The sequence below is a fragment of the Microtus oregoni genome, unplaced genomic scaffold (assembly GCF_018167655.1).
Source record: "Microtus oregoni isolate MIOR12 unplaced genomic scaffold, Mior012 000015F_ref0000493, whole genome shotgun sequence".
Taxonomy (NCBI): domain Eukaryota; kingdom Metazoa; phylum Chordata; class Mammalia; order Rodentia; family Cricetidae; genus Microtus; species Microtus oregoni.
The window spans coordinates 1,962,453-1,985,442 of record NW_024543074.1 but is presented as its reverse complement, the minus strand read 5'-3'; the positions used below and the strand labels follow the sequence as shown (position 1 = coordinate 1,985,442).

The following is a 22,990-nucleotide window of genomic DNA, read 5'->3' as shown; positions in this document are numbered from 1 at the left end:
TCAACCAACCACACTCTTGCTTTGTTTGTCTTCCAGCTCAGCCTCCTTTATTATTTTTTTTGACTCTGTCCCTCCACAGGGTGGACTGGGCAGGGGGATCCTTGGGCAAGCATCACCTCTATTCAATTGGCTGGGTCAGAGCTTGGATCTGAACCTATACTGAAGGCGATAAGGACAGAAAGGCTGCTTCCGGATCCATAGTCTCTGGTACTCATCTGTGGAGAGGAGCAGTTTCAGGATGTTTCCGTATTCTACTTATAACTTGTTCCTCCCCGAGGTCCCCTCCCTTCCCAGTCGTAGCTGGCCGCCAGACTCGCTCCACCCCCATGGGAGCATGCGTGTCAGCCGGTCCCTCTGGCTGCGAGTGAGATGGGGTGACTGACAGCGATTTCTTCACCCAGGGTGATCCCTATCAGAGACAAGGCGATGAAAGGCAGCCAGGATATCTGATGGGCATCTGCCCAGCTGGAAAGTATGAGGGAAAGGTTGCTGCTACTACTCAAAGCAAGAAACCTGCCGGGGTTGCGCAACCGCAGTGTGCACAGGCGCACCCTCACGGGACTCGCTGTCTTCAGAGAGACTAGAGATGCCCACTCACAGCTGGTATCCAATTCAGAGTGAAAGCCTCCCGACTGCAGAGACCTGGTGTTTGGAAGGTGATAGGGGATCAGCTTTTGTTTTGGCTTCCTGCCTCCGTAGGACAAGGTTGGTCATTGCACCCTGTCACCTTCCCTACATACTTTTTGTTTATATTTTTTTTCTCCAAATGTATTGTTTTCCCTCGTGGGATTCCCAGCCCCTACAACCCGTAACCCAATTTCTCTAGTCAAATCTGGTTCTCAGATTGGCCCATCCTATCACAAGTCTGAGTGATCTGGGGGCCTCAGAGTTGAAGGGGACCCTGGAAGAGGACATCAGGATAATTTGGGGGCTGTGGAGAAAGCCAGACTGGTTGGGGGTGGGCACCTGCTTCCATCTGTTACAGGATTTAGCAACTCAGAGCCTGTTTACCTGTGACCTCCTGCCTGAGGCACTCCTGCGGGGCACCTCTTTTGTCTTCCTGGTTCTGGGGGAATTAGACCCCAGAAACCTGGTGAGTCCCCTCTTTTTCCCCCATATCTGCCCCCAGGGGCAGGAGGGCAGCTGTAGGGCTGGCTGGGCTTGTCTGGGCAGGGCCAGGGCCCTCCCTCTTCCCCTTGCAACTCCTCCAGCTGACCTGCATTCTTAGCAGGGGCCTTTGGTGGGGCTCTGATACATGCTTGATCCTCTGCAATGCTGCCTGGCTGGCCTGGGCCCCCTGAAGGAACCCAGGGTCACCTATGACCCCCTCAAAAGTGGCACCGCAGGATTGTAGTGGAGAGGCTGAAAGGGAGGGAAATCATCCCGTCTGGATTGAGCCTCTGGACGACCTCTCTGAGTCTTCTCCTATCCAGAGAAGTGGCGGGTGAATGCAGTCAAAAGTAGAAACGTGACAGGAGGCAGCCCAGGAACGCAGCCTGAGGTTGCTTGAAGTCCGCAGCTTCCACCTCCTCCTGCTCTTCCGGCTGCCTCCTTCTTCTTCGGCCCGTCCCGCCCCCCAGCGGACAACTGGGGAAGTGCAGAAGAGGAACCTGTCTTCGCAGGGCGCCTCGAAAGCCTGTGGGCAGGTACAGCCTTGAGCAATTTCGCACCCCTCCTCCAAGACGTGCAGAAGCAGCTTTTACAACCCCCAACAATCCTTTACTGCCTAATGGATAATAGCAGCAATGTAAATTTAAAAAGAATATTAGGAGCAAAACCAAAGAACTGTTAGAACTAATCAAATAAAAAGGTCACAGAATACAGTCTACAGAATAATAAGAAATATTTCTTTTTCAAAAAATTTTTTTATTTATTTATTATGTATACAATGTTCTGTCTGTGTGTATGCCTTCAAGCCAGAAGAGGGCATCAGACCTCATTACAGATGGTTGTGAGCCACCATGTGGTTGCTGGGAATTGAACTCAGGACCTTTGGAAGAGCAGGCAATGCTCCTTAACCGCCCAGCCACCTCTCCAGCCCCTCAAAAAAAATTTTTTTTGGGGGGGGGGGTTTCGAGACAGGGTTTCTCTGTAGCTTTGGTGCCTGTCCCGGAACTTGCTCTTGTAGACCAGGCTGGCCGCGAACTCCCAGAGATCCGCCTGCCTCTGCCTCCCGAGTGCTGGGATTAAAGGCGTACGCCACCACCGCCCGGCTTCAAAAAAAATTTTAATGTGGTTTTTAATCCTAGCACTTGACCAGGCAGATCTCTGAGTTCAAGGTTGTCTGATCTCCAACACGAGTTCCAGGACAGCCAGGACAACACAGAGAAACCCTGCCTCGGAATAATAATAAAATAATAATAATAATAAGTGTGAATGTTTCGCCTGCATATATATATGTACACCACATGAAGACAGTGCCCTTAGAGACTAGAAGAGGGCACCAAAACCCTGAAACTGGAGCTACAGATAATTGTGGTAGCTGAAGAATAGGAAAAAATCTCAGCCGCATCCTCACTTGAATTCCAAAGATATATTCCTAGTGAGGCAGAATGGGCAAACAAGAGCTATAAGGATCGAGCCGGGCGGTGGTGGTGCGTGCCTTTAATCCCAGCACTCGGGAGACAGAGGCAGGTGGATCTCTGTGGGTTCGAGGCCAGCCTGGTCTTCAACAGCTAGTTCCAGGACAGGAACCAAAGCTACAGAGAAACCCTGTCTCAAAAAACAAACAAACAAAAAAAATTGATTAAAGTAATCACACACAACTCACACATACTATCTCTCTCCTATGTTTATGTATTGCAAGAATTAAGATTGTTGAAATATTACAGACTCCATGTAACCCCTAGAAGTAATTCCTTGAGGTCATATGAGCATAATTTATAAGATGCATTTTCTTGTTGGTGGTATATTTTTCTTCTTTCTTTCTTTCTTTCTTTCTTTTAATTTTTTCCCCCCAGGGTTCTCTGTAGCTTTGGAGCCTGTCCTGGAACTAGTTCTTGTAGACAAGACCGGCCTCAAACTCACAGAGATCCACCTGCCTCTGCCTCCCAAGTGCTGGGATTAAAGGTGTGCGCCACCACTACCCGGCTGACATGCATTTTCTTCTGGCTACAGAGATGATACATAGAGGAAAAATGAACTGAAAACCCGAAATATTTGAGGTTGGAATCCAGCTTCACACCACTGTATGTCCCTCTTAATCCAAATTTCTCCATTGCTATTTCATTTTCACTGCATGTAGAAGGTAGAAATATCGTATTTTTGAAATAGAAATTTCTAAATTTCCTTCCAAGTGTTGTGCACTTATGGGGCCGCACAGAACTTGGGTTTTTGGAGGCAGGAGGGTTCTGTATATGTGACAAGAGACACACGGGACACATGGGGGCAGGGAGATGGCTCAGCCAGGAAGGGTTCAAACAGTGAAGCACCTGCCCTGCAAGCACCAGGGCCTGGGTTCCATACTGAGTGCTGCATGCGCTCACAATCCCATTCCTGGGGAGCTGGAGACGGGAGAGCCCTGGGCTTCCCTGCCAGACAGTGTAGCAGAATCAAAACTTCAGGTTTAATCAGAGGTCCTGCCTCAGAAAACAAGATGGAGAGCAACCAAGGAAAACACCCACGCTGACCTCTAGTGTGCACAAGCACGCACACACATGTGCATGTACACTGCACACGTGGACACACACAAACAGTCTCCCAAAGTCGAACAGTAAAATATATTAAAGACAACGGCAACAAGGTGGGCCGCTCCTGAGACAGACATCTAGAACTGAAAATAAATGAGTGCGTTCTGAACCTGAGTTTGGTTCCCACCACCCATGCCAGGTGGCGCACAACCCCCTGAGATTCCAGTTTCAAGAGGGAGGGAACACTCTTTTCTGGCTTCCTCGGGTGCATGCCCTCCCGTACACATAATACACACACACACACACACACACACACACACACAATTACAAAACTAAAAATGCTGTGTGTAAGGATGTTTGTCCGTATGTGTGTCTGGTGTCCATGCAGGCCAGAAGGCATCGGATTCCCTGAAAATGGAATTACAGACAGCTATGAACCACTGTGTGGGTGTTGGAAATCAAACCCAGGGCCTCTGCAAGAGCAGCCAGTGCCCTTAAGTGCTGAGTTCTCTCTCTAGCCTCTAAAAATAATTTTTTTTAAAAAATTGGTAAAATGAATGCTACAGTAACCTAAGATATTCCTAGGCATCGTGTCTTGTGCTGTGCATTTTACTGGGATTGAGTCTTGGGAATTCAAGTCAGGATGCAGGCAGCTAAAGTTCTCCCTTCATCTCCAGAATCCCCAGTAGCGTTGGCTATTTTATGAATACTCTCTTTTCACTCAGCCTTCTTTTCTCCTTCAGCTCCACCTCCTAACAGTGACTCTCTCTGATAAGACTGAACGGGAAGTCCAGGACACCCAGGCAGGATTAGGAAGGCAATTTACTTCCAAGAAGTAGTGCTAGCTAGCGCGCGCCCTAATGGGAAACGTTGGGATTGCAGGTGTTCTGTTTCGGCCCCGCCTCCGGGGACAAAGGCCTTCCAGGTCACCTGGGAACCTGGGTCCAGAGGAGCAGTTTTGACTTGAAGCGGAGGCGGTGGTTCCCGGAACCGAGTTTGAGGGTCTTGAAAGCAGAACGGGTGAGAGGTGGAGGTACTGAAGATTTGGAAGGGGTTGTACGGAAGAGGAGCGCTAATGTGGGCATGCGCAGGAGCGTGGGATTCTTACAGTGCCTAGAAACTACCCTACAGCCTGGAAGGGCTAGGTTTCCAAGGGAGACGGTCCTAGCTCGCAGAGTCTGCGTTGTCTGCTGACTCTAAGCCGAGCGCACAGTTAGTGCACAGCGTGCTCTGAGTGTGCACACAGTGCTGTTGTCCCGGAGCGACTGGCACGGATTCTGTGCCCCACCGGTGGCCAGGATTGTGGAGAGGTGGCCTTGGAGGGACATAATCATTCCCGCCTCTTCGCAGATGGCCTTGTCGAGCCCTGACGCCCCTTGTTCCTGCGACTGCTTTGTCTCTGTGCCCCCTGCCTCTGCCATCCCAGCTGTGATCTTTGCAAAGAACTCGGACCGCCCCCGAGATGAGGTGCAGGAGGTGGTGTTTATACCCGCAGGCACTCACACCCCTGGGAGCCGGCTCCAGGTGGGTTAGGACTTAAAAGGAGCTGGGAGGTTTAGACCTTGTTCCAAGACCTTCCTTTTCGTGTACCTGGGACATTGGCAGAAGAGTATGGACTTCAAGTCCACCAACCTGAACCTTGAGTCTAGTTAGCCCCTGCTAACTCAGTTTACTCATGTGTGACCTGAGCACAAGACCTTTCTTAAGGCCATTATATAAAGTGGTCGACAGAGTGCCAGGGCAATGCAGGTTCTAGATTTTTTTTTTCCTGTGAATTCTTCTCTTCTTTACCTCCAGTGCACCTACATCGAAGTGGAACAGGTGTTGAAGACACATGCTGTGATTCTGAGCCGCCCTTCTTGGCTGTGGGGGGCTGAGATGGGAGCCAACGAACACGGGGTCTGCATTGGCAACGAAGCAGTGTGGACCAAAGAGCCTGTTGGGGAGGGGGAAGCCCTTCTGGGTATGGATCTACTCAGGTACAGACCCGTTCTTCATGCCCACCCTCTCCCCTAACACTCGGGTTCATTGGGCTTGCATCTCTGTTGACCTCGTCCTGTGGCCTAAGAAGCTGTGTGCACCTTTGTTTCTTTCTTTCTTTCTTTCTTTCTTTCTATCTTCTTTCTGTCTTTCTTTCTTCCTCCTCCTTCTCCTTCTTTCTTCTTATTTGATTTTTTCAAGACAGGGTTTCTCTGTGTAACAGCCCTGCCTGTCCTGGCACTTTCTCTGTAGATCAGGCTGACCTTGACCTCAGAGATCCTGCTTTGGTCTCCCAAGTGCAAGATTAAAGGCCTGGGCCACCAAGCCTGATAAAGAGCCTCCTTTGGCCCAGAGTGATTTAATATTTTTTTTTCAGTACTATTTTTGTTAACTGAAATCTCTCATAGAGTTCTGGTTTATAGAAACTGATAAAGGTGGAGCAGCTCAGACTGAGGAGGAGTTTGGGCAGTTCTTCCTTGGAAACGGTGTTCCAGACCTTTCCATGGAACTCTCACTTTAAAGCTTGGAAACCACTGGCGAATGGCTTTTTTATTTTTTTTCTTGCTTGTTTTGTTTTGTTTTGGTTTTTGAGACTTCCTATTGTATCCCTGACTGACCTAGAATTTACTAGGTAGACCAGGCTGTCCCTGAATGCAGAGAGATCCACCGGCCTCTGCTTCCCAAGTGCTGGGGTTACAGGTGTGTGCCGCCACATCCGGCTGATTTTTCATTTTTTTTTTTTTTTTTTTTTTTTTTTTTTTTGGTTTTTCGAGACAGGGTTTCTCTGTGGTTTTGGAGCCTGTCCTGGAACTAGCTCTTGTAGACCAGGCTGGTCTCGAACTCACAAAGATCCGCCTGCCTCTGCCTCCCAAGTGCTGGGATTAAAGGCGTGCGCCACCACCGCCCGGCTGATTTTTCATTTTGCTTTGGTATTTTTCTCAGTTTTGAGATAAGGAGTCTGGAGTTGAACTTCTGATCCTCCTGCCTCCGCCTCTTTGTTGGGATCACAGGTGGGTGCCGAATGCAATGCCATTGTTGCCGCAGGGCTTGCCGTACCACATGGGCTGTTCATCAAACCTCTCTGGATCATCTCTGTTCTCTGACCTCTCCAACAGGCTGGCTTTGGAGCGGAGCAGTACTGCCCAGGAGGCTGTGCACGTGATTGCAGGCTTGCTGGATCGCTATGGGCAGGGGGGCAGCTGCCGGGAGGACCCTGTGCCTTTCTGCTATCACAACACCTTCCTACTGGCTGACCGGACAGAGGCGTGGGTGCTGGAGACAGCCGGGAAGCTGTGGGCTGCTCAGCGGATCCAGGGTAGGAGTCTAGCATAGAGCCTGCCTCCAAGGAGGAGCCTAGACCTCCCCAGGTACCGCCCTCCGTTTCTGGAGGCTGCCACTTTTGTCCTCCCTGACAGCCTTGGGCAGTGACACCCTGAGAAACTGGAAATGAGCCCACTTAGGAACTCTTCCTGGCCAGATGCTCCCATGCTTCATGCCCTTTCCAGAGCCTTCCTGGACCTCTCATATGAAAGCAACTGACACTTTGCCATCTTGTCCCTCCCTATGACTTAGCTCTGACTGATCTGTCTGTCTCATCACTGTAGGTCCCTTGAGGGCAGGTTGTGCTTCTTAAAACCGTAATCTAAGCACCTCCCCCAGGATTTGGCATACAGCGGGTGCTCCATGTTAGATGAATAAACCCCTCTTCTTCCACAGGAGGCGCCCGGAACATTTCTAACCAGCTGAGCATTGGCACAGACATCTCAGCAGAACACCCAGAGCTCCGAAGCCACGCCAAGGCCCAGGGTTGGTGGACTGGACAGGGCACCTTTGACTTTGCAGAGGTCTTCTCCCTGACCCAGCAACCTGTGCGGATGGAAGCTGCCAAGGCCCGCTTCCGGGCTGGGCGTGAGCTGCTACAGCAATGGCAAGGTCTGTGGGTGGTGGGCAAGGGGGCCACGGCACCCTAGCTGGGAGTCTCTCTCACACTCTCCTTTGCAGGGAGTATCACGGCAGAGGTGATGATGGACATTCTCAGGAACAAGGAAAGCGGCATCTGCATGGACTCTGGAGGCTTCCGCACCACCGCCAGTATGGTGTCGGTCCTGCCCCAGGATCCCTCAAAGCCCTGTGTCCATTTCCTCACTGCCACACCAGACCCATCCAGGTGAGGGTGAAGAGGACACACTGGCCAGGGGACATGGCAGGACATGTGCCCTGCTGCTACTTCGGTCCTTCCATCTGTGTCTCATTAGGTCGGTATTCAAACCTTTCATCTTTGAAACAGGGGTGGCCCAGGCCCCCCAGGTGCTGTCCCCCACTTTTGGAGCCCAGGACCCTGTTCGGATCCTCCCCCGATTCCAGACGCAGGTGGATCGGCGGCACTTGCTCTATCGTGGACACCAGGCAGCCCTGGGGCTGATGGAGGAGGGGCAGGTAGGAAATACCTTCCAGATAGTCTGGGCAGAGCTGGGGGTAGGTGAGGTCTTCAGCTAGTCTCGGGTTTCTCCTGCATGGAGGGGGGGGGGTCCACATTCCTCACCTCTACCTTTCCTGGCAGGATCAGGGAAAATGTGTCCAGCAAAAGCAACAGAGTTTGGAGCTGGAGGGCCTGGAGGCTCTCAGAAAACTACTCACTGGTGAACAGACCCTGCCTCCCCACAGGCTGAGTGGCCTCTTCCAAGCCTTTGTGGAGAAGGAGCACCAGGCCTATGCTTAAGTGTACAGCCCCTCTTGGCCTGCTGGGTGTAGGAGCTTTGGGGCCAGCTGCCCTGAGCCGTGGGGGTGGGGGTCACAGTCATCCCCTTCACACCGCTCATCCAGGTTCTGGGTGGCTGGTACACCTTTGGCTTAATAAATATGTTTTATTTCCTTATTCAGTGAATTGAATCTCAGGTATTGGGGAGAGATGAGCCAGGGCAAGGGCAGTTCCCAGCAGACTGGTTGCTGGAGCTGTGGTGCCAAGCCATAACCCCTGATGATAGGTGTGATGGGACCTAATTCATGCATGTTTGCATGAAGACCCAAGATGCCTCATGAGAGCTGGCTGCTATTTGGGGACACCATATGACATGAAAAGCAAGTTTAGTCCTTAGCTTGGACTGCATGGTGACGCAGTCTTTAATCCAACTACTCAGGAGGCAGAGGCAGGCGGATCTCTGTGAGTTTGAGGCCAACCTGGTCTACAAGAGCTAGTTCCAGGACAGACCCCAAAGCTACAAAGAAACACTGTCTCAAAAAATCAAAACCAAAACCCAAAAAACAAAACAAAACACCACAAAGCTTTGTGAGGTGATCTCCACTTCTTGCCCACTAGAGGAGCAGCGAGCCCACTGGGAACCCAGCCCTCTTGGTCGTTCTTGAAAGGTTAAGCTGCTTTTGGGAATTGTGTTTTTGACATCTGGTTTTCGTTCCTTTCCTTGACTTACCCCACGTGACATGAAAATGCATTCTAAGCCCTAAGATGCTTTATTGGAAGCTGGGGCTCCTGCCACTAGTGAGGGAGGGGCCCGGGAAGGAGGGCAAGTGCACAGAGGCTGTGCGCTACTTGGTGTTTCTTCTGGGTGTAGTTTTTGTCTTACTGGGGGCTGCAGCCAGAGAGGTCTTGGCTGTGGCTGTGGCTGCTGGCGCCCTCTTCCTCACCCGGACAGAGCTTTTGTGGCTCCTGGGCACTGGTTTAGTAGTAGAAGAGGTGGTCTCGGTTGAGGAGGCGGCCTTAGGGGCCGACTCTTTCTCGGACTGCACAGTAACAGCAGAGCTGCCATCCCCAGCCATGGGCACTGCAGGCAGGATGGGCAGGTCAGTGAGGACAGGCTGAGTCTCCATCCTGGACAAGTGCTCTGCCAGGGCCTCCTGCTGCCTTCGCTCCTGATGCTGCTGCAGTTCCTGCTCCAAGTCCTTGAAGAACCCTGGGGGAAGAAAAGCAGAGCCCTGAGCTCGGCAGGAGGGCCTTGGGCTCAGGTATGTCTTTGGTAAACCTCCTGGCATCCCTAGTAGAAAAAGTATCAGGCTGGCGCTGGGAAGAGATGGGACCCCGCATCCTCGGATTAGATCCTGCCAATTCCAGACAGAGGAGGGCCATAGACACTCACTCCGTCATGAGTAGCAGGTGGCCCTGTGGCTGATGGAAAGTGAGCAAGTAACCCCTGAGCCACGCTGGGAAGATGTCACCTTCCACTGTCCTGACTGGCACTTGGGAACATGAAGGGCCTGGAGTAGAGACGACTGCAGAGCTGAGAGATCATGGCAGACCTAGCTTTCTAGGACAGTGCCGGTGCCATTACCCCTCTCCTAGGGCCATGCGAGCCTGGGGAGGCCACAAGCCTGGAAATAATCACCTCGCTCTGCGCAGAACGGGCCATTCAGCTCCGGAAATTCCTCCTCCTCATCTGAGGATTTATCCTCTTCGTCGGAGGTCCAGCGCTCAAGTATAGGCTGTTTGTCCAGGTCCAAGAGCAGTGGCAGGGCTTCTATCACCGTCTTCCTGTAAGGGCGGAAGGAGCAGAGGTCACCCATGAGGGCATGCGTGGTGTAGAGCCTGGGACAATACAGTGACATGTGCTTCAGTGCCCATACCTGGGTGGGTATGACCCCGAGACTAGGGGATGGACCTGGGGTCAACCCAAAGAGCAAAAGGCTTGTGAGGTGCTGGATAGAAAGGGACAGATCAGTGTAGGGGCAGAGGGCCCAGGGGATACATGAGGGAGGCAGACGGAGAGAAGCTTCCTGGAGCAGTGGGCGGGGCTCATCTAGCACTTCTTTACCCCTACCCTCCTCACCTGTAGCCATCCTGGGTGGTGCAAGGGTTTCCACACAGGTTGAGGATGAGAAGGCTCTGGGGGAACTCGTCTGTGCGGTAGAAAGAATGAGTGAGGGGCTCATGCCCGCTCTGCCACCACCCCCCCCCCCCGCCCCAGGGAGAGAAGCAAAACCACAAGGAGCTTGGAGCCAAGAGGAGGAAGGACGCCACTTGGGACCCACTCCATGAGCCAGGGCATGCGTGGTGCTCCTACCTAGCTTTAGGACCTCTATCAGGTTCTCAGAAAGGTCCAGAAACTGGAGGTACTGGAGGTCAAGGAGGTTTTCCACCTGCCTGATTTGGTTTCCTGCCAGAGACAGGAAGCTGCAGGGGAAGAGGGAGGAAAGACTGCTGGAGGAGGGAGGGCTCCCCTGTGTAGGCAGCTGGCCGGCAAGTGGGGGCACAGAGTGGGGTGAGGAGAGCAGAGCCAGCCGTCTCAGCTGGCAAAGAGCCAGGCTTGGAGAGCCCCCAGACAGTTCTAGGGGAGTAACCGGTCTCTCACCACCCAATGCCTTACTCCTTTGCTGTCTTGGTGCCACATACCGCAGGGAGGTGATGCATGCCAAGTTCTCAATCCGCTGGATCTTATTCTGTGGGATGAAACCAAGGTGGGGAAAACAAGTTTAAGGTCAGCTGGGAGGGGAATCCTTTTAAGGGGATGAAGCCCTAAGACCATGCCTAGTCTCAGCTGCAGCCACTCCGCTTTGAGAAATGACCACTCAGCCTGACTGTGGCTAGATGCCATTACCTGGGGAAGGTGATTTCTTTTCTCTGGTCAGTGGCTAATGGGTGAACTTGGAGCTAGTCCAATGAGCAGAACCAAAGGACTAGAGGAGACTCAAGAGAAAGAAATCAAGTGGCCAGTAGAGAAATGGAACAGGCCTCCTTGGTGGCCTGTGAACCGGGAAGAGCAATGACTCTATTTGAGTTGGCTCACAAGGTTTTGCATAGAACTTGAAGGGCTTTGGCTCTGTTCGTCATAGGAAAAGCTGAAGATGACCCAGCCACCCCTGCACAGCCTCCCAAACATCTGGGGGACATAGGATACAGGAAAAAATCTTTTTTATCAAAACAGTAAATGAGCACTTATTTGAACATTTTTTTATTATTTGAACATTTTTAATGATGCTTATTTATTTGCATGCACGTGTGTGTGTGTGAGAGAGAGAGAGAGAGAGAGAGAGAGAGAGAGAGAGAGAGAGAGAAAGTAAGTATGTGGAACTTCCTATGTAGCCCAGGCTGACCTCAGTCTTGAGATCCTTCCACTTTAGCCTCTTGAGTACTCAAGGGACTGGCACATACCACTGTCCCCAGCTGGAGTGGTGACTCCAGCATGTTCAGGAGCTCTTGGTGGGGTTGGGGTAGGAAATTTTGGTTTGTTTGGGGTTTTTGTTTGTTTGTTTGTTTGTTTTTCAAAACAGGGTTTCACTGTGTAGCCCTGGCTGTCCTGGAACTTGCTCTGTAGACCAGGCTGGCCTTGAACTCACAGAGATCTGCCAGCCTCTACCTTCCAAGTGCTGGAATTAACGGCATATGCCACCACCACTGGGTCAGAAATGAGTATTTCAATTCAGGATGATTCCTGATTCCTTTGGGAATGTTCCACTCACCTAACACCAGAAATGCAAAGATATAAACCGTTCAGCGGTTTTCAAACACACTAGGGAGAGGACAGGAGGCAGGGGAGCAAGACTTTACCAATTGCAGGTAGAGGCTGTGAATATTCCGGAGGCCCTCTAAATTGCTGATCGCGGTAATCCCTTCCCGATCCAGGCGGACAGTCTCGAGTTCATCAAGAGTGTGAAACCTGGAGGAGAGTGAGCAAAATAGTGCACTAGGGGTCACACCTGTGGCCTGTTAGTGAGCGGCGGGAGGGAGGGGAGAGGAGAAGACATGTCTCAAGGAAAGGAAGGGGACTGAATGGTTTTGATGCTATGCCAAGAACAGCTTCTTGACCCAGAGCAAAAGCTGACGAAGGGCCCTCTGGATAAAGGGGGGTGACTGCTCATGGTTCCTGGAGATTCGGAACAAGAGAAGCCTTCCTTGGTCAGTTTGGATGGCAGAGGTAGGGTGGGGATAGATGCAGAAATACTCTCACATCTTCTAGAAGAATCTTTTTCACTCCGTTTTGAGTCACCCATGGAGGGAAGTCACTTGTTCCATCCATCCATTCATTAATTCTCACTGAGTACCAGAGTAATGGCATGGGTCCTTGCCCGTCACTATCAGGGAAGTCAGCCACATAGCTATGGCCAAGTGGATGCCAGAGGCAGGTACAAGGAATGGAAGTGGGCCAGACAGAGGTGGCTCACATCTTTTTTTTTTTTAAGAAATGGACAGTTTTTTATTTTTTAATTTATTTATTTATTTATTTTTGGTTTTTCGAGACAGGGTTTCTCTGTGGTTTTGGAGCCTGTCCTGGAACTAGCTCTTGTAGACCAGGCTGGTCTCGAACTCACGGAGATCCGCCTGCCTCTGCCTCCCAAGTGCTGGGATTAAAGGCGTGCGCCACCACCGCCCGGCTGGTGGCTCACATCTTTAACCCCAGCACTCGGGAGGCAGAGGCAGGCAGTCTCTGTTAAAATCCGAGGCCAGCCTGGTCTACAGAGCGGGTCTCAGGACAGGCTTCAAAGGCTATACAGAGAAAACTTGTCTCAAAAAAACAAAAACAAAACAATGTATTGTATTTTAACTGAGTGGTGGTGGTGCACAAACCTTTAATCCCAGCACTTGGAAGGCAGACAGATCTCAGTGAGTTCCAGGACAGCCTGGTCTACAGAGTGAGTTCCAGGACAGCCATGACTGTTACACAGAGAAACCCTGTCTTGGCGGGGGGTGGGGCAAAAAGAGATGAAAGTGGGCACCAACTCCAGAGTGGAGGAATCAGGAATCAGGACCGGCTTCCTAGAGGTGGTAACCAATGGGTAGGCAATGGAAGAGGGATGAGGACAAGGCATTTCAGGCAGAACAAATAGTACATGTGTGTATTAATTCAGCCTGTCTTGAACTTGAATGTTTCTGGGAATCCTTTGTGTACTGGAAGATGCAGATTCTAACTTAGTAGGTTTGAGATGGGTATCTTTTTTTTCTTTCTCTTAAAGCCAGGGCTTCATGTAGCCCAGGGTGGCTTCAGACTCACTATGTAGCTGAGGAGGATGGTCTTGAACTTCTGATCTTCTTGCCTCTACTTCTTGAGTGCTGAGATTACATGAAAGCCATTTTTTAAAAAAATAATCACTGTCTTTTTAAAATATTATACACACACACATACAGTAATCTGTCTGCATATACCTCTATAGACCAGAAGAGGGCGTCTTACCTCATTATAGATGGTTGTGAGCCATCATGTGGTTGCTGGGAATTGAACTCAGGACCTCTGAAAGAGCAGCCAGTGCTCTTAACCTCTGAGCCATCTCCTCAGCCCTGAAAGCTGGTTTTATGTGGTGCTTAGCACTCTGTCAAGTGAGTTAATCCCCTCCCCCGGTGGTGAGTCTTCATTTCTGACAAGAAACCAGGTGATGTCAAGCTGCTCCCACTTCTAAGTAACAAGGTGCAAAAACGTGGCGTGAGAAATTGCACACTTAGGTGTGGCTGGAAATATTTCGGTTCGTGCTGTTTGGATTTTATTCTGGATATAGTAGGTTGTGGAGGAAGCTTCAAACCAGGGAGTAACTAGATTTATAATTTATAATGATCAATTGGGCAATAAGAGTGCGGGGAGGCCGGACTGAGAACTGAACGGAGAATTTCTGAGTTGGCCAGAGCATTCTCCAAGGCAGCTGAGGATAATGAAAAAAGAACCATCCTAAGGAAGGAAAAATCATACAGAGAAACCCTGTCTTGAAAAAACAAAACAAAAAAGAAAAAGAGGGCTGGAAAGATGGCTCAGAGGTTAAGAGCACTGACTGCTTTTCCAGAGGTCCTGAGTTCAATTCCCAGTAACCACATGGTGGCTCACAACCATCTGTAATGAGATCTGGTGCCCTCTTCTGGCCTGCAGGCAGAACACTGTATACATAATAAATAAATCTTTAAAAAAGAAAAAGAAGGAAAGAAAGAAAAACCAACTGGGAATTACTACTGGCTAAAGAGACAAAAATGAGTCCCAGAATCCATGCAGCTCAGCAAACTGAACATCTGCGCTTCAGTGTTCAGTTACCCCTTCCCTTCGCCTGCACTCACATCTTTTCTGACAGGTCTTCATCCTCAGGGAAGTTCAAGTTCCTCTTGGTGATAAGGGCTTCGGTTATGGGGACTTCCCCTTCCTCGGTGCTCTGGGCAGCCTTCTTAGCTGTGAAAAGAAGGGCAGCCCCTTTGTCACTTGTCTTCATTCTCGGAAACCTGACCCGACTGTCGTCCAATTGTTCTGCTACCCGCTCACCTTCCTGCTCACTTTTTGGCATGACCTAAAGTAAATAGCGGCTGCTTGAGGCAGGGGGCGGACGAAGAGGAGCAGAGAAGCTTAGCTGGCGGGTAACTAAACCCAGTTTGGAGGGAAGATTGAGGAGACAAGGACAGGGACGTTTGGTTCAGAGTCAATTATTGGGTGTGCAGTGGAAGACCGGGATAAATCGGAGCGAAGGATCTGGAGTTAGAAGTTATTGGCGTGACTTCACTGGCCGCAAACTGAAAAGACCTGAGGGATGAAAAGAACGGTTCCTTGCGGTCTCGCGTCGTTGCTAGGAGACTGGACGCCACGTAGGCGTGGGGGCGGGCACTATAGGCCCGAGTCTACGCATGCGGATAGCGGCTTTATCCGGCGGCTCACCTATTGTTTCCGGCCCTGGGCTTTCCTTGCAGCCCCACAATCCTTAGCTCCTTCCGTCTCCGCGCAGCGCTCTTGGGAACTTCCTGTAGCAATGGCTGCGTCGGTGGCGGGGATACTTCGAGGAGGTCTCCCGCCCCGGGCGGGTAAGGAGAGACCCAGGGCCTGACCGCGGACAGGCCAGTGCTCTCTAGCTCCCTCCCTCCTTTCCCTCCGACCTTTCCCTTAATCTCTGACAGCTCTCGGTGACCCCGCCACTAGCCGGGTCTCTGATCTGATTGGGTTCAGTTCCCTGTGACATCCCCTCCACCCCCACCCTCTCCCCCATACACACTCTGTTAATGACATCGACGGTGCCACCAACGACAATCTTATTTCTGCTTTGGTTTTTTTCTAACCCTTCGCTCAGTCCTTGCTGGGATTTTAATATATCGTTTCTTAAGGCCAGCCTGAACGCAGCCTCCCCGTCTTCTCTCACAACCCTCGTTTTGTAAACCAGGTTCCTCGTGAAATCCTTTGCTTGTATCCTATTTATTTACACCCCTGCTTAGCTAGTTCACAGTCTACATCTGCATTTGCCAAATGCGCCTGTCTCGTTTGTTCAACCCCATGGAGGGCAGCACGGTGTCCATTCATTTTAGCTGGTTAGTGGCATGGTGCCTGACGCCGGTAGGCCTTTAATGAGTGGATTTGACACCGTACTTTTGACCAGGGATTGCGGTTACTGTTTTACACTCATTGCCTCATTTGAATCTTACAGCAAAAGCACCTTGGGAGGAAGGCGTTATCTTTACAGATAAGCACACTGGAGTTGGGGCCAGTTCAGTGCAGGGCAAGAATAACACTAACAATCTGCAGAGTAGTTCCAACTCATTCCACAGACGCTCGTAACAGGTCTTGCGGCCGTTAACCGTACAGCATCTCACCCTGGTAATCCTCCACGGTCTCCAAGAGCCTTCTAGCTGATCCTTTTTCTGCCATACCTGGAAATTGCAGTGGTGGTCTTTTTTGAGACAGGGTCTCTCCAGGTAACAATCTCTGGCTGCCCTGGAACTGGCATTGGAGGGCCAGGCTGGCCTCGAACTCACAGAGATGCACCTGCGTCTGCCTCCAGAGAGCTGGGATTAAAGGTGTGTGCCAACATCACCAGGTTAAAAAATATATATAACTTTTAAAATTCTAACACTGCACATAAGAAGGACTTTTAGAGGGCTGGGTCTGTAATCAACTTGTTAGCATGCTTGCTTAGCATGTCCGGAAGCCCTGCATTTAATCCCCAACACACTTCAACCAGACATAGAGGCAAATACCTGTAGTCCTAAACAGCACTCAGGTGGAGTGGACAGGTCAGGTCATCTTCAGTTAGGTAGTGAATTCAAGGTAGCCTGGGCTATGAGAGATCCTGTCTGAAAACAAAAATCAGCAACAGTTACAAAGCCAGAGAAATGAGAGTCTTAAGGGGTGGAGCCACTGATAAGGTCTCCTGCTGGAAGGAGAAGACATTTGTGCCGTGTCTAGTTCCGTGTGTTTTTCTTTGTAGGGGTGGGGGTGTTCTTTTCGTCCGTCGGAGATAATAAGCCGTATCTTATTGTGTTGCCATCTTCCAGCATGGCTGCCCACCCTCCAGACCGTGCGCCATGGTTCCAAGGCTGTGACCCGCCACCGTCGCGTCATGCATTTTGAGCGGCAGAAGCTAATGGCTATAACTGAGTATATTCCTCCCAAACCTGCCATCCACCCCAGATGCCTGCCACCTCCTCCCAAACCCCCCAAGGAGGTAAGGAGACTTGGTGTATGTTATTTTCTAGAAGGCTGGTAAGTTAGACCCCAAGCCATGCAGGTACTCACGCTATTAGTGCCCTTTCCCACTCGGAGCCCTTTGTGTGTGTGTGTGTGTGTGTGTGTGTGTGTGTGTGTGTGTGTGTGTGCGTGTGTGTGTGCGTGCACGTTGCGTGTGTGTGTGTATGTTATTATGTGTGTGTTGAGGTCAGAGGGCAACTTTGAGGAGTCAGTTCTCTCTTCCCACACTGTGTAGTCTTGTTTCTGCTGCCTAATCCATGCTGCCTGTAAGCGTCTGGTCAGACAGGTTCAAGTTCTGTTTCTGCCTCCGCATCTTGCTGCAGGAATGCTGTGGGTGCAGATACAGGCACATCAGGTTTCTTTTGTTTGTTTGTCTTGGTTTTTCAAGACAGGGTTTCTCAGTGTAACTTTGGCTGCCCTGGAACTTACTCTGTAGACCAGGCTGGCCTCGAACTCACAGAGATCCACCTGCCTCTGCCCTCTGAGTGCTGGGATTCAAGGCTTGCGCCACCACCATCTCACCCATCCCAGATTCTTTATAATAAAATACGCACTTGATTCTGCATTGACGTTGGGCTCTGAATTGCCTGGGCTCTCTGCATTTTAAAATTTTTTTTTTTTTTTTAAGTTTTTCGAGACAGGGTTTCTCTGTGGTTTTGGAGCCTGTCCTGGAACTAGCTCTTGTAGACCAGGCTGGTCTCGAACTCACAAAGATCCGCCTGCCTCTGCCTCCCAAGTGCTGGGATTAAAGGCGTGCGCCACCACCGCCTGGCTCAATTTTTTTTTTTTTAAAGATTTATTATGTATACAGCGTTTTCTCTACATATATGCTGCAGACCAGAAGAGGGCACCAGATCTCATTACAGATGGTTGTGAGCCACCATGTGGTTGCTGGGAATTGAACTCAGGACCTCTGGAAGAGCAGCCGGTGCTCTTAACCTCTGAGCCACCTCTCCAGCCCCCTTAAAAAATTTTATCTGTCTCCAAAAACAAGCAAAAACTCTTAAGCAGGTTGGAGGGATTTCATTCCTGCCTTTCTTTTCTTTCTTTCTTTCTGTCTTTCTTTCTTTCTTTTTTCTTTTTTTTTTGAGATGGGGTGTCTTAGAACCAAGCTCTTCTCAAACTCCTGGATGCTGAGATTACAGGTGTGACTGCCACACCCTGCCCTTTCCTGTTTCAAAGGAGCTGAAGCCTCCCTGTGTCTCTAAGGGGCGACAGAAGTGTTTTGTCTTTTGAAAAGGACAGGAAGAAGCTAGGTGTGGTGTCCCAAGCCTGCTGGAGGATCGGTTGTCCAGGATTAAAGTAGTCATCATTCCCCTGATTGCAGGGGAAGGGCAGTTTAGGTTCCCTCTCCACTATTGCTTAGATTCCTAGCTGGGCTCATCCTTGTGGTTTTCTGGAAATTTCCCTAGTGCCTGGTTTCTTTTCTTTTTTTTTTTTTTTAATTTATTTATTTATTATGTATACAATATTCTGTCTGTGTATGCCCACAGGCCAGAAGAGGGCACCAGACCCCATTACAGATGGTTGTGAGCCACCACGTGGTTGCTGGGAATTGAACTCAGGACCTTTGGAAGAGCAGGCAGTGCTCCTAACCTCTGAGCCATCTCTCCAGCCCATAGTGCCTGGTTTCTTGCTAGCCCCACAATGGCTCTGTCTTTCAATGTATCTCTTTCCTTGCTCTCCCTCTCTGTCCTTTACCCAACTCAATCTTCTTGATCCCTCATGCTCTCCTCCCTGCTCCCCTTCTCCCCTCCCTACTCCCCTACCACCACCACCCCCATGCTGCCAATTTCCTAAGGAGATCTTGTCTACTTGCCCTTCCCAGGGGGATCCATATATGCCTTTCTTAGGATTCTCCTTGTTTCTTGTCTTCTCTGGGGTTGGTTACCCTTTGCTTTATGTCTAATATCCACTTGTGAGAGAGTACATACCATGTTTGCCTTTCTGTCATTTGCCTACCAATTTCAAGATGCCATTTTTTTTTTTACTGCTGAGTAATACTCCATTGTACAAATGTACCACATTTTCTTTATCCATTCTTCTGTTGAGTGGCATCTAGGTTGTTTCCAGGTTCTGGCTATTATGAATATTGGAGTTCCATATCCCCAAGGACTGTAATGAGACCTTGTCTTAAGAAAAAAAGGGGGGGGGGGCTGGAGAGATGGATCAGCGGTTAAGAGCACTGCCTGCTCTTCCAGAGGTCCTGAGTTCAATTCCCGGCAACCACATGGTGGCTCACAACCATCTGTAATGAGGTCTGGTGACCTCTTCTGGCCTGCAGGCATACACACAGACAGAATATTGTATACATAATAAATAAATAAATAAATAAATAAATAAATAAATATTAAAAAGAAAAAGATGGGAGGGGTTAAAGGGCTGGAGAGATGGCTCGGCAGTTATTTGTTCTTACAGAGATGGGATCCTCAGCACCCACATAGCAACTTACAACTCTTCCTGTAATGCCAGTGCCACCAGATCCAGTGCCCTCTTCTGGCTGCCCAGGGCATTGCATGCATGGAGTGCAGACTCCATACTCATAACACGTAAATTTAGAAAAGTTAAAATGAAGTCCTGAGGTGTCAGGGTAAAGGCACCAAGTGCCCAGCCTGGGTTCTCGGGATTGGCCTCATTTCGTTCAGGCTTGGTGTCAAGTACCTTTACCCACTGGTTCATCTTCCAGCCTCCCATCACATACTGAAAATTGATAAAATGAGCTGGGCAGTGGTGACATACATGTTTGATTGTAGCACTTCGGAAGCAGAGACAGGTGGATCTCAGAGTTGGAGGCCAGCCTGGTCTAAAGGGTGAATTCCAAGACAGCCTGGGATACAGGGAGAAATCTTGTCTCAAAAAACAACAAGAACTAATAATAATAAAATTGGTAAAATAATTCACCTTAGCACAGGGTGATGTTGATAATTGAAGTAATTGTGTGTGTGTTTGTGTGTGTGTATGTGTGTGTGTATGTGTGTATGTGTGTGTGTGTATGTTTGTGTGTGTGTATGTGTGTTTGTGTGTGTGTGTTTGTGTATGTGTGTATGTGTTTGTGTGTGTGTGTTTGTGTGTGTATGTGTGTGTGTGTGTGTATGTATGTTTGGCACTGGGAGTTGAACCTGTTTATTTACACATGCTAGACAAGTGTTCTGCTACCAAACTCTGTCCCGAGCTTTTATTTTAACTTTTATTTCAAGACCGTCTTACTAAGTTTCAAAATTTAGTCTTAAACTCACTCTGCAGTTCAAGCTTAACCTTTGATTCTCCTGCCTCAGCCTCCTGAGGAGCTGGAATTCATTTTACAGGCTTGTATTACTATAGCCTATAATTGAAGTAACTCTTGTTAACTATGGTAACAGGCTGACTGCCAAGGTGTCTGGAGAAGGGCGGGTGCTCTCAGGTTTGCAGACTCCCTCTCTGAAGCCTGCGGTTCTCAGTGGAAGCAGAAAGTGTATGGTGGAGGTGTTCCACATCGTAGGCCTCAGACCGGGCTGCCCCACCTGTTCCCCAGTCCTGTGCATTCCGGCACCACTGACCACCCAGTCCCTGTGGGGGGGGGGGGATGGTACACCGAGATCTTTATATCTCCTCACCCCATCCTGCCGCAGGAGTCAGGCCTCATCCAGCTCCTTCGTCGGGACATAGCAGCAGTGTTTCGAGACCACCGGATGATTGCCGTCTGCCAGAACGTGGCCATGAGCGCAGAGGACAAGCTTCTCCTGCGGCACCAGTTGCGGAAACACAAGATCTTAATAAAAGTCTTCCCCAACCAGGTATTGCCCCACTCAGGCCTGCCTTCCTCCCGTGCCTGCTGAGGAGACCTGGGAGCTGCTGCTCCTGCAGGACACTTCCGACCTCTGTTCTAGTAGACAAGCTACCTAGTCTGGTGCCTAACTGTGGGTAGGGACTGAGGAGACGCTGAAGCACAGCCTGGGGCTAAGGTATGTGGCTTTTCCCTCTTGCCCCACCCCCAATAGCCATTCTTTCCTGTGATCCCAGGTCCTGAAGCCTTTTCTAGAAGATTCCAAATACCAAAACCTGCTACCCCTTTTTGTTGGGCACAATCTGCTGCTCGTCAGTGAAGAGCCCAAGGTCAAGGAAATGGTGCGGATCTTAAAGAGTGTTCCTTTTCTGCCGCTGCTCGGTGAGTGGGCAGCCCTGCTGGTTAGAGCTGGGGTGAGGTAGGTGGGTGGCAGAGCCTCTGGTGGATGAGGCCTGAGTCACCATGATTCTCGGGGACTGATGTGTCGCTGAATACCTGTGCTGTGTCACCGCCCCACATCATTTCTGTGCTGGAGGAACGGGAGCAAGGGTGTCTCCCAGTGAGGGGAGGGGGCATCGGGCCCTCTGAGTCTTACCTGTCGGGTGGTGGGTACTGGTGAAGGTATCAGTATCTCTTAGACCAGCAGTGTGGCTCAGCAGGTAAGGTCCTGCTGCCAGACCTGAGGATCTGAGCTCAGTTGCCATGACCCACAGAGTGGGAGGAGAGAACTGAGTGGTATGTGCACGCCTCCCCGCCCCCACAATAAATAAGTAAAAACACTGAAAAATAATAAGGAAACAAGTATCTCAAATAAAAAGGGCTGAGGACCAGTGCTGTGACCATTGTGTTGGGGTTCAGTCTGTAGAGGAGACTCCTTGTGGCCCCAGAAAATTCAGATTTAGATTTCCTAGGAACTTATATTTACAGTCACGCCCCTGACACTCCAAGGTTTTCTTTCCCTAGTATTTCATTGCAAAATACACACAGCATGGGATACACCATCCTCCCGGTGTGTAAGTGTGTAGTTGAGTGGTTAGACACACGGTAGTGTCGTGTAGGTGGCAGCCCGTCCATCTCCATCACTGTGCATCTGTGCCATTTAGAGGGCAGCTCATTTCTGCACTCCAGGAGCCTGCTCCAAAGAAGTTAGGGTGTGTGAGACCAGGTGCTTGTTTTCAGGGAAGGAGGAGGGGATTGGTGCCCAACAGCAGAAATGGGGTGAGGCACAAGTGTGACCCTGATTTTAGGGCCAGCTGGAAGGGGGGAGGGCACTGGAGAGCAGGTTCTTGGGTTGGGATGATGTCTCAAGAAGAGCTCTTTCAGGAACCCAATGCCCCTGCGGTCTTCCAGGTGGCTGCATTGACGACACCATCCTCAGCAGGCAGGGGCTCGTAGACTATGCCAAGCTGCCTAGCCTGGACCTGCTGCAAAGGGAGTTGATTGGAGGACTCACTTGCCTTGTGGCCCAGACCTGCTACCTGCTTCAGCACCAGCCTGCCCAGCTGACTTCCCTGCTGGATCAGCATGTCAAACAGCAACACGAGGACGAGGCTGCCACGCCAGCCAGTGGGAAGCCCCCTCCTCCTGACCCCGCTCCAGAATCATAGCCCGCCTGCTGTACCTAGCTCCGTCCCTGTGGTCTAGTAGAGATCTAAAAGAATTTGAAGTGCAGGTGTTGCATGTGTGACTTGGGGACAGGCCTCTTGAAGATAGAGAAAAATTCCAGTTCAGAATGAGGCTGTCCATTGTCTTCAGATTCACAAGTCGTTGTCTTTAGTCATCCCGACTAGGGACCTGATAGGGACAGCCTCCTTCAGCTCTCCAGACACAGAGCAGAGGATGACGATCATTTCGCCCAGCCCTCTTGGCCACTGTCCCTTGTCTGTCTTCCCAGCCACCCTCTTGGTTTCTCTGCATGCCATGATGGACCTTGTAAATGGCACCTGCTGAATCCTCTGCCAAGCGCTGTACTAAACACAGGTGCCAGCTCCTTACCATTTAGGAAAGGGCAGAGTTTGAAGTCCTGGATAAGGCCTTGAACTTGATTCCCCGAAGCCTCAATTTTCCATAGCAGAACTTCTTCATAAAGTTACCCAGGAGCGGATCCTGGGTGGGCTCAGAGCTCAGTGTCCCGCCCTGGGGTGTGCTGGGCTGTGGAAGGGGTGGGAAAACTTCTTCGTGATAAAAATAAAATATATTTTATGGACTCTTGTCTTTTAAGATTTATGTGTAAAACTGTGCCTAAGTTTAAATCT

The 22,990-nt window shown here is 50.3% G+C and overlaps 3 protein-coding genes across 6 annotated transcripts; 2 read left to right on the top strand and 1 right to left on the bottom strand.

The window, feature by feature from the left end:
- Positions 1-577: 577 nt before the first annotated feature.
- Scrn2 (secernin 2) lies at positions 578-8,484 on the top strand. 3 transcript variants are annotated; one of them, XM_041664967.1, is made up of 8 exons: positions 578-705; positions 4,980-5,153; positions 5,427-5,608; positions 6,725-6,924; positions 7,326-7,541; positions 7,611-7,776; positions 7,865-8,045; positions 8,170-8,484. In XM_041664967.1, exons 2-8 carry the CDS (start codon positions 4,980-4,982, stop codon positions 8,326-8,328), a joined length of 1,278 nt encoding a protein of 425 aa, XP_041520901.1. In that variant the 5' UTR covers positions 578-705; the 3' UTR covers positions 8,329-8,484. The 3 variants fall into 3 exon arrangements, with proteins under 3 accessions (XP_041520901.1, XP_041520902.1, XP_041520903.1); XM_041664968.1 differs by lacking the exon at positions 578-705 and adding an exon at positions 4,533-4,649; XM_041664969.1 differs by lacking the exon at positions 578-705 and adding an exon at positions 4,546-4,662.
- Positions 8,485-9,045: 561 nt separating this feature from the next.
- Lrrc46 (leucine rich repeat containing 46) lies at positions 9,046-15,289 on the bottom strand. 2 transcript variants are annotated; one of them, XM_041663810.1, is made up of 9 exons: positions 15,176-15,289; positions 14,789-15,043; positions 14,590-14,698; positions 12,106-12,214; positions 10,951-10,997; positions 10,622-10,731; positions 10,388-10,457; positions 9,947-10,092; positions 9,046-9,517 (listed from the first exon to the last, which is right to left on the bottom strand). In XM_041663810.1, the coding sequence occupies exons 2-9, from the start codon at positions 14,808-14,810 to the stop codon at positions 9,153-9,155; spliced, it is 978 nt and encodes a 325-aa protein (XP_041519744.1). In that variant the 5' UTR covers positions 14,811-15,043; positions 15,176-15,289; the 3' UTR covers positions 9,046-9,152. The 2 variants fall into 2 exon arrangements, with proteins under 2 accessions (XP_041519744.1, XP_041519743.1); XM_041663809.1 differs by lacking the exons at positions 14,789-15,043; positions 15,176-15,289 and having other exon boundaries at positions 14,590-14,772.
- Mrpl10 (mitochondrial ribosomal protein L10) lies at positions 15,197-22,941 on the top strand. Its single transcript, XM_041663811.1, has 5 exons — positions 15,197-15,318; positions 16,780-16,949; positions 20,581-20,745; positions 20,972-21,116; positions 22,086-22,941. Exons 1-5 carry the CDS (start codon positions 15,267-15,269, stop codon positions 22,340-22,342), a joined length of 789 nt encoding a protein of 262 aa, XP_041519745.1. The 5' UTR covers positions 15,197-15,266; the 3' UTR covers positions 22,343-22,941.
- The last annotated feature ends 49 nt before the right edge of the window (positions 22,942-22,990 follow it).

Bases quoted from the DNA above. Each gene is read 5' to 3' on its own strand.
- Scrn2 (XM_041664967.1), top strand. From the start codon at position 4,980: ATGGCCTTGTCGAGCCCTGACGCCCCTTGTTCCTGCGACTGCTTTGTC. The intron at 6,925-7,325 runs GTAGGAGTCTAG...CTTCTTCCACAG, and splicing joins GGCTGCTCAGCGGATCCAGG to GAGGCGCCCGGAACATTTCT. The intron at 8,046-8,169 runs GTAGGAAATACC...CTTTCCTGGCAG, and splicing joins GGCTGATGGAGGAGGGGCAG to GATCAGGGAAAATGTGTCCA.
- Lrrc46 (XM_041663809.1), bottom strand. From the start codon at position 14,738: ATGAAGACAAGTGACAAAGGGGCTGCCCTTCTTTTCACAGCTAAGAAG. The intron at 12,215-14,589 runs GTGAGTGCAGGC...ACTCTCCTCCAG, and splicing joins GAAGACCTGTCAGAAAAGAT to GTTTCACACTCTTGATGAAC. The intron at 10,093-10,387 runs GTGAGGAGGGTA...CCGCCCTTACAG, and splicing joins ACCACCCAGGATGGCTACAG to GAAGACGGTGATAGAAGCCC.
- Mrpl10 (XM_041663811.1), top strand. From the start codon at position 15,267: ATGGCTGCGTCGGTGGCGGGGATACTTCGAGGAGGTCTCCCGCCCCGG. The intron at 16,950-20,580 runs GTAAGGAGACTT...ATCCTGCCGCAG, and splicing joins CTCCCAAACCCCCCAAGGAG to GAGTCAGGCCTCATCCAGCT. The intron at 20,746-20,971 runs GTATTGCCCCAC...CTGTGATCCCAG, and splicing joins TAAAAGTCTTCCCCAACCAG to GTCCTGAAGCCTTTTCTAGA.